The sequence below is a fragment of the Lissotriton helveticus genome, chromosome 2_1, assembly GCF_964261635.1.
Source record: "Lissotriton helveticus chromosome 2_1, aLisHel1.1, whole genome shotgun sequence".
Lineage (NCBI taxonomy): Eukaryota > Metazoa > Chordata > Amphibia > Caudata > Salamandridae > Lissotriton > Lissotriton helveticus.
The window spans coordinates 343,683,132-343,696,597 of NC_136059.1; the positions used below are offsets into that span (position 1 = coordinate 343,683,132).

The window sequence follows — 13,466 nt, forward strand, 5'->3', positions numbered from 1 at the left end:
GTATTTACGTCCCGAATTTTGATCAAGATGCATTTCTACATAGGGTGGGACGAGCTTTGGCAGACTGGGTGGATATCCCCTGGATCCTGGGCGGGGACTGGAACATGGTGTTAGACGTAGACCTCGATAGATCGCACCCACCTCTTCAGATGACAGGAGTGACTAAACTGGCAGAGTCGTTTCAGACCTGGGTTGCAGCATGGGGGCTAGTAGATGCTTGGCGTGCATTACACCCGACCCACAGAGAGTACTCTTATTATTCCCCGGTACACAACCTGCACACACGACTTGATAGATTTTTGTGCTCCAGTTCTCTACTGTCTAAGTGTAACTCATCGGAATACTTAGCTAAAGCTTTCTCTGACCAAAGACCACTGACACTTGACCTTCACTGGGGTAGGGTACCGTCTCCGGTGCCCACTTGGAGGCTTAATCCATTGTTGCTAGAGGATGGTCCCTTTCGCGCATCCCTGTCTGATACTCTAGATAACTATTTCTGAGAAAATTGGGACACTGCAACGTCTAATTTGATGGTGTGGGATGCCATGAAAGTTGTCATACGGGGGGGCGCTATAGGTCAGTTGGTGGGAGCCCGACAGGAAATTCATAGGAAGTTCTGCGAGGTAGAAGGCCACCTGACAATATTGGAAAGGGAAGCGAGTGTGGACCCGGGACGGAAAGGGGAGCTACAGACTGGGAATATTCAACATGCTGAACTGTTAGAAACGTTGGGGGTAATAGATCATAAAGAGTATTTGCGCCGTCAACAAACCGAAGCGGACAAGTCAGGTGCCCTGTTAGCCCGTCTGGTACGGGATAGTCCTGAACCCCCGGTAATTACCCAGATCCGAGATAGGTCAGGATATGTCGTGTGCACGCAGTCCGCGATTAACAGTGCATTCTGAGATCACTTGAAAGCATTATACGCTCCCTTCCCCACGGACGACCCGAATGGGTTCACGGAATTCCTGCAGGATCTACCCTTCCCAGCCCTGTCTCGGAACGAGTAGGCAGAGATGGACGGTCCCACTACGCAGCAGGAAATCCGGGTGGCTATCCGGTCTCTTAACCGTGGTAAGACGCCGGGCATGGATGGGCTACCAGTGGAGTTTTACCAGACATACTCCGGAACCCTGGTGCCCATCCTGGAAAAAATATATAAGACGTCATATGAGGCCGGTCATTTACCTGCCTCGACGATGCAGGCCCTGGTTACGTCCATACCCAAACCCGGTAGAGATACTCTTGAGCTGACTAATTATAGGCCTCTCTCGATGTTGTCTACTCAGTATAGGATACTCAGCAAGGCTATCGCTCTGAGGATACAGTCACATCTCCCCGACCTGATACACCCGGACCAGTGCGGGTTCCTCCCGGGTAGGAGTACATCCCAAAATACACGGAGACTCCACGCCCTCATGACTGCCACACCGCTGGAACTCACCCAAGCTGGCTGTATTGTGCTGGACCTCCAGCAGGCGTTCGACTCCCTGTCATGGAAGTTTATGCTTGAGGTGCTGCGACGCTTCGGTTTTCCGGAGTCTCTACTAAAATGGGTGCGGTTGTTATATACGGACCCTTCGGCCAGGGCGCGTACTGGACGGTACATTTCAGACAGTTATTCAATACACAGGGGCACCCGGCAGGGCTGTCCGCTGTCGCCCCTCTTATTTGTCCTGACGCTGGAGCCCCTGGCCATCGCCCTCCGGGCTCGTGAAGACAGGGTGGGTATTTCCATTGGGGGGACGCACAACCTGATATCGATATACGCAGACGATATCTTATTATACTTCCAGGATCTGGGCGGGGATCACTCGGCCATAGTCGACATTTTTAATCACTTTGAAGCCGTATCTGGCTTAGCCGTTAACCCTGAGAAGTCCGTAGGCTTTTATTTTAGGGAGTCGCAACACCCTCCTCACATCCAATTTGGATGGTACCAGATGCCAGTGGCTCAGACCACGTTCAAGTATCTGGGTATTCACGTTTATAGACTACCTGAAGACCAGATTGAAGGTAATGTTCGCAGGGCCATCAATAGCCTCCGTAGTAGTGTAGGGTTCTGGACGTCCTTGCCCCTGTCAGTCATGGGTAGAATCGCCGTCTCAAAGATGGTCATGCTCCCTCTCATGTTATACTATTTTGTAAATCTGCCGGTTATCCTTCCACAACAGATCTTTAATATGCTGAATACGATTCTGATCACTCTCATCTGGGGGTCAGGGCGGAGGCGGCTCAATCTCCGAAAACTTCAACTAAGCACTAGACTGGGGGGCCTTGGAGTGCCAGACCTACGCGGTTACTATTACGCCAGTCAGCTCCAGTGACTGACACGATGAGTGGCGGGTAGAAACTTGCGCGAGATTAATTTTACAGCAGACCGATTAGCACGCGGTGAGAGCTGCATTCCCTATTATTGCCTAAGACCAGGATTCCCCTGGATTGCCATCCTCTTCTGCACACAGCCCTGATGTGCTGGAGGAAAGCAATAGCGTACACGTCTGAGAACATGCCTTACGCGGACAACGTCCCTTTGTTAGGTATCCCGACACTGCAGGGACGACTGAATCAATGGAGGCTGCAGCCCTGGACGGAGGTGGGGGTGGACGAAGTGGGGGCCTTTTTTGGAGATGACACATTGCTGAATCAGTACTCCTTCCTGCAAATCACAGGGGCTCCTCCACGGTTATACCTTCTACACGCTATAGTATCACACTACATACGGCATACATGGGCCCCACAGCAGACTAAACCTGCACAGCACGAATTGGTACATTTGCTCTACTACATGGGGGCGGGGGCCATTTAGTGCGATGGCTCTACAATGGGATCAGGGAGCATGCTGCCATATCTCTCAACACACTTAGAGACACCTGGACAATGGACACGGGGGATGCTTTGTCGGATGGTGCCTGGAAGATTGTCCTGGAGCACCTCAGGAAGGTGTCCAGGAATGCTCAGTTCAAATTCATTCAGGCCATGCTGTTGCATAGAGCGTACCTCATCCCCCAAAGGCTGCATAGAATGTTCCCGGATTCGCCCCATCACTGCCCACGTTGTAAGGCAGATGAGGCCGGCCTCCTTCATATGCTCTGGGCATGCCCACGATTACGTAGATATTGGGGGGATGTTTGCCATATACTGCGCACAGTCACGGCCCTGCAGGTACCGGAGGAGGCGCTCTATTGCTTGGTAGGACATCGGAAACGTCCCAAACACCATAAAGCTCAGTTGAAGTTCCTCGATTTATCACTGTTATTAGCGATTAGAGCTTTAACTATGAGATGGAAGTCCCCTAGGCCTCCAGATCTAGAGATGTGGCGGGCTGACCTGCTGAGGTGAGGTAGAGCAGAAGGTGCGGCCTTGCGTAGGGAGGAAGAGAAAGGGCAGCGAAAATACCCAATTGCGCAAGACTGGGAGCTTATGTTACTTGAATTAGAAGAAATGGAATTGGTGCCATCGCAGGCGGGAGAACTGTAAGTGCGAACTAAATTGTTGGGTGTTAACAGGTGCAATATATAAGGACTGGACCCTGATAATGCACAGGTCTAGCTGGTAGTGTGCCCACACACTACCCCAAGTTGGATTACTCTATATGTCAAGAAGTGTTGCCCTTTGATTTTGATGTTCTAGGAGACGGGCGGGGGGAGTTGGGGAGGGCGGGATACTTTTAAGGCTTGGTTTTTTCTATGGTTAATGGTATACAGCTTGGATTTGATATGATGTAACACTTAAGGATGATCATCTGATAGAGGTTTCTCATACCTCTTATACAATGCTTACGAGAAAGTAATTTCCTGACTGTTTGGGAAACTGTATGCATACGGACGTTACCACCTAAGCCGAGGGAGATATGTTGTGGGAGAAAAGATAAAAAGACTGTATTTTGATGATAATGACAGATTGAATAATGTGATGAATCATGTAGTCGCAAATAAAGAGTTTAAAAAAAAAAAAGTTACATCATACCTACCCGAAGTCAGGACCATTGGCTTTGTCAATGGATGTTAGTTACATGAGGTAAACAAGCAGCAACTATGGCTTGTATGCAATATTGAACAAGCATTGGCATAGCCAATAGGTCTCGCTTTTGGGATCTTATAAGTGGTTAGCCACGCAACACTTGATTTTGTTACACCAAGGATATTGTGCTGGATAACTAAACACTTATAAGGAACCAAAGGCGAGACCTATTGGCTATGCCAATTCTTGTTGAAGACTAGCTACAACTATTTATTACTTTTTAAATAATGTTCAACAAGATAAATTGCTCCAGAAAGCTTCTTGCTATTGGTAATGTCAGCAGTGTTTATAAGAACCTTGTTCATACACTCCGTTGCTTCTTGTAGGACCTAAGAGATCGCCTGTGGGACATTTGTGATAACCGGAGGGAGGAAGCCGAGCAGGAGCGCAATCATATCCTCAATAGCGGCTGGCTGCAGGATCATATTGGCATTCTCATCAATCACTACTTCTCTCTGATGCAGGTACTAGTATCAAGGTTTGCTCGGCATGTTTGACAGATGCTTTAAAAAAGCACTTATCGGCGTCCATACTTTCGTATAAAAATCACTTTCAGTTCTGGAAAACATGAATCTTGCAAATATAGTTTTGTTTGTGATGTAAGATTATAAGAACCCACGATATAATCTTTCCAAGTTGACATGTATTTTGCTTCCTAGCCTATACCATCTTTTTTAAAAGTAACAAGTAAAGGCAAAATATAGGTTTAGCACTGTATCAGTAGATAAAAACATGCCCTTTTTTAACCTCAAAATGTGCATGTTTCTCTATGTTCTCTCATAAGGTATGCCCAGTGTCCATACAATTTCTAACAACCAGTTTCCTATTGCAAAGATACAATATGGCCTTTCTCAAGGTGGCCCGGTAAGAGGCATGGTCAGTTAGCCACATGCCCCACAAAAGGTGGGGCAGCTTTTACATGCCTGGTAATTGGTACAACTGCTCTCCAAACTCCCAGTAACAAGTTTGGTAGTGTCTGTATTCCCACTAACCAATAGATCCCGTCTTTATATTGCCCACTAGCATTCATGGCCATTATGGCCAGGGACCTCAAAGGATTTAAGTGAAATAAGGATTATACTTTGAATCATTGAGAAGAAAGCCATGCAAGTGGCATGGGTAATCCAGAAATGATGGTACTTTATCTGAGGAACGAATGTCACATTAAGAAAAGATTACGAGACCCTGGGTGTCATTTTCTGTGACACGCGATTGACAGGATCTTGAATGGTATATGTTGGTGCCAAGCTTAATTAGAAAGGAGTGTTTCTTTACAGCTTTACTTTCGACCGAACATGGCAGATAGGTAAGTGAGACTAGTGCGCAGAGCAGGGGTAACCTTCATGTCCTAGTTGAACAAGGTGCTTGATGGACAACAAGAATTAAACTTTGCTTAGCAAGACAATATTGCTATCACATGTGAGCTTTTATTTTCAAGGGCATTAATAATGGCATCTGGTGTTAACGTAGAAAATCTTACCTGTATTAATCTAATATTCTATTGTGATTGCACGGTCTGTATAATAATATAGTTTACATCTTTGTCACAATTATACTTCTTAAGAGCTAGTTTTGATGATACAATATTACTAGTCACACAGTCATATTACATGTGCCTACACGGTCAAATAAAGGTGGTATGTGTCAAGAAAAAACAGGGCAGGAAATTAGGCTGGTTGAATGATAGGACAAAAGGAAAAAATGCAATGGGCATCGGACTATATACAGAGTCAGACCTAGCAAAAGGACTACCATTTTTCAGTGCAATTTATACCTGGTATCATGAATTATGCAACCAATTCTCTCTCGTGATTGCCAAAGTTAAGGTAAGAACAGGAGGAAGAAGAGAAGACTTTAAAGTGAATTTGTGCTGTCACGGAGGGTGCAGTGACTTAAAAATAGTGGAAATAGAGCTTTATGGGCTTTCAAGCATTGTTAAGAGTGAAGGGAGTACGTAGCAAAGAAAATGCTGCTTGATGATTTGAAGCACCCTTGGAGACTAACAGCTAGATTCATCATTATCCAGTTTTGCGAGTCCTTAATAGCGATTCATAAGGAATCGCTATTAAGGACTTGCAAAACGGGATTCATGTAGGAATTGCAAAAAATATTGTGATTCCTACATCTTCCTTATTTGCGATTAGCAAATTGCTAATCGCAAATAAGGAATAACTCCCCATTCATTCCTATGGGCCTACAGGCCCATAGAAATGAATGAGGAGTTATTCTTTATTTGCGATTAGCAATTTGCTAATCGCAAATAAGGATGCGATTTCAAGGGTGCCAGGGGTGTCCAAAGGACACCCTGTAGCACCCCTGAAAAGCAAATGTAGCCAGATGTTGTGCACACGCAAGTCCTAAGGACATGTGTGTGTGTAACATACCACTCAGAAAAATGCACTAAAGTGCATTTTTCTGAGTTTTCGCTATTTACCACGAAGTCTGACTTCGTGGTAAATAGCGGCCAGAAATTGCGAATTCGCAAATTGAAAATGGTTGATGAATTGCATCTAAGGAATCTCAAATAGAGATTCCTTAAATGCAATTCCTCGCAAATATGCGATTTCGCAATTAGCGATTTTTGCATTTGGGATGATGAATCCCAAATGCAAAAATTGCACTCGCAAAGGGCCAGTTGATGAATCTAGCTGATAATGTTTTGTTGTGCTTTGAAGAAACATTGTTGGAAAGTGAGCAAAGGTTGACCTTTCTTTTGACACCAGGGGTGTAACAGAGGATACAACATGACAGGTGATAACATTTACTGACAACATTTTAAGGCGTGAGGGACCCCAAAACTCGATAGTTGTGGTTTTGGGCTGCTGCACACCTCTTCAGCCACAGTTTAATATCTTATTTAAAGCACTTTAAAGCACAGGAAATCCACATTGTATCATCTGGAAATTGATGGATCTTCTTTGTCAGGGGAAGTAATTGGAGCGATGTGCTGATCAACATACACAAGGAATGACTTTACAGAATAACATAGGGTAGGAACCTTTGTACATGTAAGAGGAATAAAGCCCAGCACATGATTCTGTCCAAGTTAGTTAGAAAAGGCCAGGAGTGTGAAATGTTGAAAAAGCGGTTTGATGAAGACTGTGAGATTGTTGTGAATATTAGTTATTTGTGAAGATAAATGTATCACTGGGGCCCAAAAAAGGTTATCTAATAGAGACTTCTTGCCTGAGATTCCATACCTTAGGATTACCCCTTGGCATCAGACTTGATCCGGAAATGTTTTATGAGCAGTACTTCTCCAGTATGATTGTCTGAGCCGGAAGTGACGCACATGGTGCCTTTTTGGGTGCCACTCCAGTGCCCTGGTGTCAGTACTTTTCTTTCCACATTAATCAGAGCAGATCCGGAGAGAGCTACCCTCAATCACTTTTCTGTGACTGGCGCCTGGTGTTATAGGGATGTCAATAAGGAAAACTGGATTCAAGCCCTGCGGCAGCTTTCAAGGACAAATGTCGAACTCACAACTCATGCGTCTCTTGTGCCTTGAGCACGACAACAACTGCAAGACCTGTGTTGATTGTTGTCCCATGCACCCCAAGGCTTTCAGGGAGTGATCCCTCAAGCTCCTTGCCCCTCGATGTGTGCTGCATGGCAGTCTTGATCCCAGTCGAGAGGAAGGTCCCAGGATCGGTCACAGAGCCATCGATCTTCATTGCATTCAAAGTCATCCCATTCCAAGATGTTCCACAAGAAAAGGAAGAGCAAGAAGTCGAAGAGATCATGGACTTCACAACATCCGTCAAAGTCTTCTGCTGAGATTAGGGAGCCTCGACACTCGAAGCCTGGCACCACGATTTCTCTTGCAGCAGGACTCTCCCCACATCTCCCTGAGTTTCCTGGAGTGGGAGCAACCTCAGCTCAACTTCGAGAACTTTATGTGACCATGCACCTCATATTTGGGCAGCCTGTCCCAGATAGAGCACGTTTTGACCCCGCAGAGTTAGGAGGGTCCCATACTGGTCTTCTGCTGGCAGGTTCACCCTTGACACGCCAGTCAAGCTACCTCACCTTTCCTGGTGCCTGCCCCACTGCCGACGCTTGCAGTGCTGCCAGTGTCCTCCAGTTGCACTGTCCCCATTCTCATCTCAACTTCCGACACGGAGCCGGATGGGTGCTCGTCCGACGCAGACTGGAGCCTTGTCCTCCAAGCTGGAACCTAGACCTATTCCTATGGGGTTGGACTTTGGGAAGATTGGGCGCAGCCATTGTACCCTTATAAATACCAGCCCCTAGAACTCTTTGTCAATGGCCTTATGGCGCCATGCCTGGCCGAGGATGACTGGGTTTTCAGAGGATGATTGGGCTTCACTTATGGGCATGCCCTTTGCTGGCTCCCATCTCTTCAGCGACATGGCAGATTCAAGCGCTTCAGAGATAGCAGAGCTACGACCAGGTCATTTCCATTGCCCTTTGCCAACCCCAGTACACATTGTGCTCCTTTCATAGCCACAGTAGGGGCTTCCATCAGCTTCTCTACCCATCCAGCCAACACGGCATGCAAGCTTTCGAGCCCCTGGCCAAGTACACTGTATCCGCTGACCCCGTGGGTCAGGTACTCAGTGGTTGGGCCTTTCCACCACTCTCCTGGAAGCCACAGCCTCTAAGCCACTTTACTTGTCCCTCTGACCATCATGGACAAACTAAGCAGGGCTCTGCTTTGGGCACGTTAAATGATTATCTTTCTGCCATTTAAGCATTTCAGCCTTTGCCAGATCAGTCATTCCTTTTCAAATCCCCTATTGTACATAGTTTCCTGAATGGTCCACAGCATTTGGACCTACCAGTGACGTTTATTATGCCCCAGTAGGACCTCACCTTACATTCCTGATGTGTGCTTCCTTTGAGTCGGTCCACAACTGCCTACTAAGACTTCTAAGCATCAAAGTAGCCTTTGTAGTTGTGATAACATCTGCTCTTAAGGTCAGTGAATTACAGGCACCGTCGCAAATCCTCTATACCTTACCCTCTACCCAGACAAATCGGACCTTCAAATTCAAGCATCCTTCTTACTAATGATAGTAACTCCTTTCCATGTAGACCATTTCATCATTCTGTCTACCTTTTGCTTCACCCCTCTAAAAAAGAGGGGAGACTGGACCAGCTGGACCTAAAACGAATGTTGTCGTTCTACCTTGATCGCACTAGTTGAATTAACAACAAGGTTGAACCAAGAAAGGTAAGGCGGTACAGAAGTGGACCATAATGGATAGTGCTCTCTATCAAAATCTGCTATCTATTGGCCAAAAAGCAACACCCTGAGGCCTTCTACCCTCACTCTACCAGAGCCAAAGCTGCAACCACTTTGCTAGCACATGGAGTGTCCTGGATATCTGGCAAGCAGTAATGTGGGCTTCCTTGCACACGTTTACAAAGCCCTACTGCCTGGACAGTCCGGTCCAGCATGATGGCCGGTTGCCTGTTTGGACTTGCCCATTTGGTCCTACAGGATTTTTTAGTCTAATCCATATTGAAGTCCTATCTCCTGGGAGGTATTGTTTGGGTATCTATTTTAAGGTAAAGAACCCAGTACCTCTGAATGGACCCTATAGACCTATTGCTTTGGTATTTTCAATCTTCTCATTGAGTTCCTCCCCAGTCTTCCCACTTTTGGGGTGAGCCTGCAGTCCCATTGTTGTGGTGGCTGTAGTATCCATCAGGTATTGCCTTCACTGCATTTAGTTGGATCCACAGTCCCACTGCTGTGGTGTTCGTAGTCCTTACTTGAGATGTGTTCTCTTACATTTCTGGGTAGACTTTACCGACCTACTGGTGCGGTGTTTATGATATTCCTGGGGTCTGCTTCCACAGTCCCACTACTATGGAGTCTCTTATATTCATTAGCTTTCGCCTCCATCGCTTCTGAGAAGACATTATGGACCCATCATTGTGGTGTCTATGGCCTTTTCATAGGTTCCTACTACACCACTTCTGAGTTGTCTATGATACTCCTGAGTTCTGCCTGACCCACGTCTCAGTGGGCCCAGCAGACTGACACCTTAGTTATCTGTAGTTGTTCTTGTGCTACATCTCCAACATTTCTGCGTGTACCCCACAGTTCAAACTACCATGGTTCTGTAATATTGTTCTGATATTTTAAGTGTCTCTTCTTGAGTTCTCATACACCCACCAGAATGTTTTCATTTCTCCTCCATTTGTGAGTTGTTCTCTCACATGTCTACTACTGTAGTGTGTGTCATTATCCTGCGTTCATCCTAGACCAATAAGGTGGACCCCACAGTCCCACTTCTGTGATGTCTGTAGTACTCATTAGTATCTGTCGTCACTACGTTTGGGTGGATCCTTCAGACCCCCTACCTCACAGCTTTCCAAACTTTTCATGTTGGTGACACACTTGCATTTTCAAGCAAATTTGAGAAAGCAGGAAGGTTAATAAAGCAATTGTGAATCTGTTCTAACAAAGACAGCACCCCCCAAGCCTGCAGATCATCTTCCACTTTATCATCATGTCTACATTTTACAGAGGCGTACTTCCTCCGCCACTGGCTACCTACCTACTCACACACATCCCTCTCCCAAACGTCAAGACTAGGCCCACACTGGCCCATCCAGATAAATGTCTCTCCTCTTTGCCAACAATAGCTAAGGCAAAAATGTTAATTCCATCTTTCTGCTTTTATTATGCATTGCAAGCTACTGACGAACCCACCAACAGCAAATGTAGTTGGTTTGGAATATGTTCATGACCTTGAAGGCAATGTTGTGCAAAAATAGAAGAATTCAAAAATGAAAAATAGGGCAGACTGGAAATAAAAAGAGAATTTACGTCTTAAATATAACACTACATTTTGCATGTTGCCGTTTCTAGTGCTGTAAAATACAGGCAATATAGTTACCAATGTTTTGGAAGTATGGAGGGGTGAGTCAAACTTGCTGTAATTCTGACTGATGTTTCCAGTCACAGAAAGACACTGCACCAAGAACGTCCTGAAAACCTATCTCCACCCCAAGTTCCTAATAGTGAGATTTCTCAGTGAAGCAGGATAAAGTGCTATGAATTTTCCTGATTAACCATGGACCAGTCTCTTGTGGGAAACCTGTAACAATGTCCAGTTAGTGAACTGAACAAGACTAAACAGCATTATGTACCATTGAATACCACATTATTTATAAGTCATAGTGCTTCTTTCTAATAAAAAGTCTTATTCTGTGCTGTAATTTTCTCTTTGGGCATGCAATGTAATCCAGGCACATTACATCTCTCTTGTTCCTAAATATAAGGAAGCAAAGAGGTCTCTTGCAGCCTCAATTCAATGAAACGTCTGGAAACTTGTATTAAGCTTAGCTGACTACATGAGCACCAGTTACATGCAGTGGAACAAAGCGCTCTGATACCTTCAGGTCTAGTTTGCGCTATATAAAACTCAACCCAAAAAAAATACGGAGCAAGTGATGAGTTTGGGTCAAAAAGATCACAAAGGTTTGAGCATCAACTTCCCAAATCCTAACAGTAAATGTCTGAAACGGAAAGCGAGTTATAATAGTGGAATTTTCTGAATGTCTGCATTGGAAGAAGGGATATAGCTGGGGCCAGACCACTATGAATTTAAAGAAAGACCTCCTTTAAAAATAACAAATCTTGGATTGGGTTTTATTTCACGTTAAGCTCAAGAGAGACGGCGAATGTAGCAGACAGCATGCAGAATTGAAGTGGCAAAACGCAACCTGCCTGGCCGTGAAAATTGATTACCGAACAATAAAATAGCCAGAGGCACAACATATCTGTATCAGAAACTCAAATTATGCATCAACTTCTGCCTCCTTTTATATACGACAATGGTAAACTTCACAAGTAAAAATAAAATATATGAAAAAATAAAGCATGAACATCAACTTCTATGGCACAACCTATGTCTAAAAGGCAAGCGTAGGCGCAAGGCGGAAACCACAGTTTTGTAAGCTTCATTTAGGTGTCTGCCCCCAAAAAGAGTGCTGCTTGGGGCAGACTGCCCCAGCCGCACCACTGTAAAGGTAACTTCAATGCACCTCTTTTTTTGTGTAACAATGTTCAATTTGAAAGACAAATCTATAGAAATATGTGACAAGTACTGTTTCACAAGTGCTCTTTCAAAATCCTTTGAGGCGCTTTCACACGAGGTGAAACTAATGCTTTGTTGTTGCCAGATTAATTGGAGACCAAACTCTCACGTCCTGCCTTCTAAATGTAGTGTTCTTTTTCCTCGCCCATGTGTGGTTGCATCGACACTCAGTCGTGAACAACAATACCTGGGAAGCTTGCCAAGCCAGCAAACAGAGCATTGCTGAGGTTGACAACAAACTGGCCCAATGCATGAAAGAGTCCTGCTGCCACCCAGGGCCTTTCAAAGTTTTGGAGATTGCATGGTTAATTTCCAATGCAGCACTGCATTTTTTAATGTGGAAAAAGATGACAAGAAAGAGAATTGTTTTTGTGGCGGAAACCCATTTTCTTTTTTCACTGCTTCTTATATATAGAACTTTGCACCGTTCTAAAAATTAACACAATCGTTTTTAGCTCTTCGCTGATTGGACGTGGACAGCGAATTGTTTTTACCTAGAAAATGTTGCACTCTATTTTAAAACCACGTGGTATTGTATCATGCAGGTGTGTGTTTGTGGTGTGCTTGTTTTTATTTATCCCTTGCCCTTTCTAAAGCAGATACACAGAATGCAAAATTCCTCTGAGTTAATGATAAGTACTGCTCCAAATCAATAGATGCTCATTTTTGGAATTTAGATGAGTCGTAATTTCTTCTGTCACCAAACTTTCTGAGGAACACCTCAAATGACATCTGGGAAAAACACAGCACAGCTCTCTCTTTATAAACTAATACCAGCATCTAATGTTTAGAAGTCTGACACACTTCTGGGCTCGGTCTTCACTAAAGAAACTTTAAAAATCTAATTTGAAAATGAAGAGAACAAATTAATGCAGTTGGGGGCTGGGTGGAGGAGACTGGTAGATAATGCCAGAGTGGAGTCATTTTCAAGCAGTATTACAAGCTGCATTCGCGTGTACATGTTCTAATCTTTATACATATGCTGCACAGTGCCTTATCGCCTGAAAGCGCTAGGAAACGTGTTCATAGCTGCCAAGGTTTCAGATTGCCACATGTGACATTTTCATCATTTCAGTGCGATTATGAGTGACAAGCAAAATGAAGGAATGCAGAGAAGGGAAACATATAAAATATCCCAAATTACAACCATTTGAACAACGAGAAACTTATTTTAAGCAGTTTAATGTACGATATGTTACGTCACTTCTTTAAGAACTCCAGCAAATAAAATAAGTAAACAGCCATATGTCTTTATCAGCTACAATCTACTTACAGGGCGCTATCGTGGCAAAGGCCGGCTCTGCCCCATGCCTGCTGCTGGAGCGGGTGCACATTAGTAATAAAGAGGGTCCTTGCTGCCATTTC

The 13,466-nt window shown here is 44.8% G+C and overlaps 1 protein-coding gene across 2 annotated transcripts in view; it reads left to right on the plus strand.

Moving 5' to 3' along the window:
• SPEF2 (sperm flagellar and cilia associated 2) overlaps positions 1-13,466 on the plus strand; it is a 1,151,963-nt gene that overhangs the window by 557,133 nt on the left and 581,364 nt on the right. For both annotated transcript variants that reach the window (XM_078674939.1, XM_078674940.1), the window contains exon 22: positions 4,350-4,487. In XM_078674939.1, the coding sequence (XP_078531065.1) occupies positions 4,350-4,487 (138 nt within the window). The remainder of the gene's footprint in view (positions 1-4,349; positions 4,488-13,466) is intronic.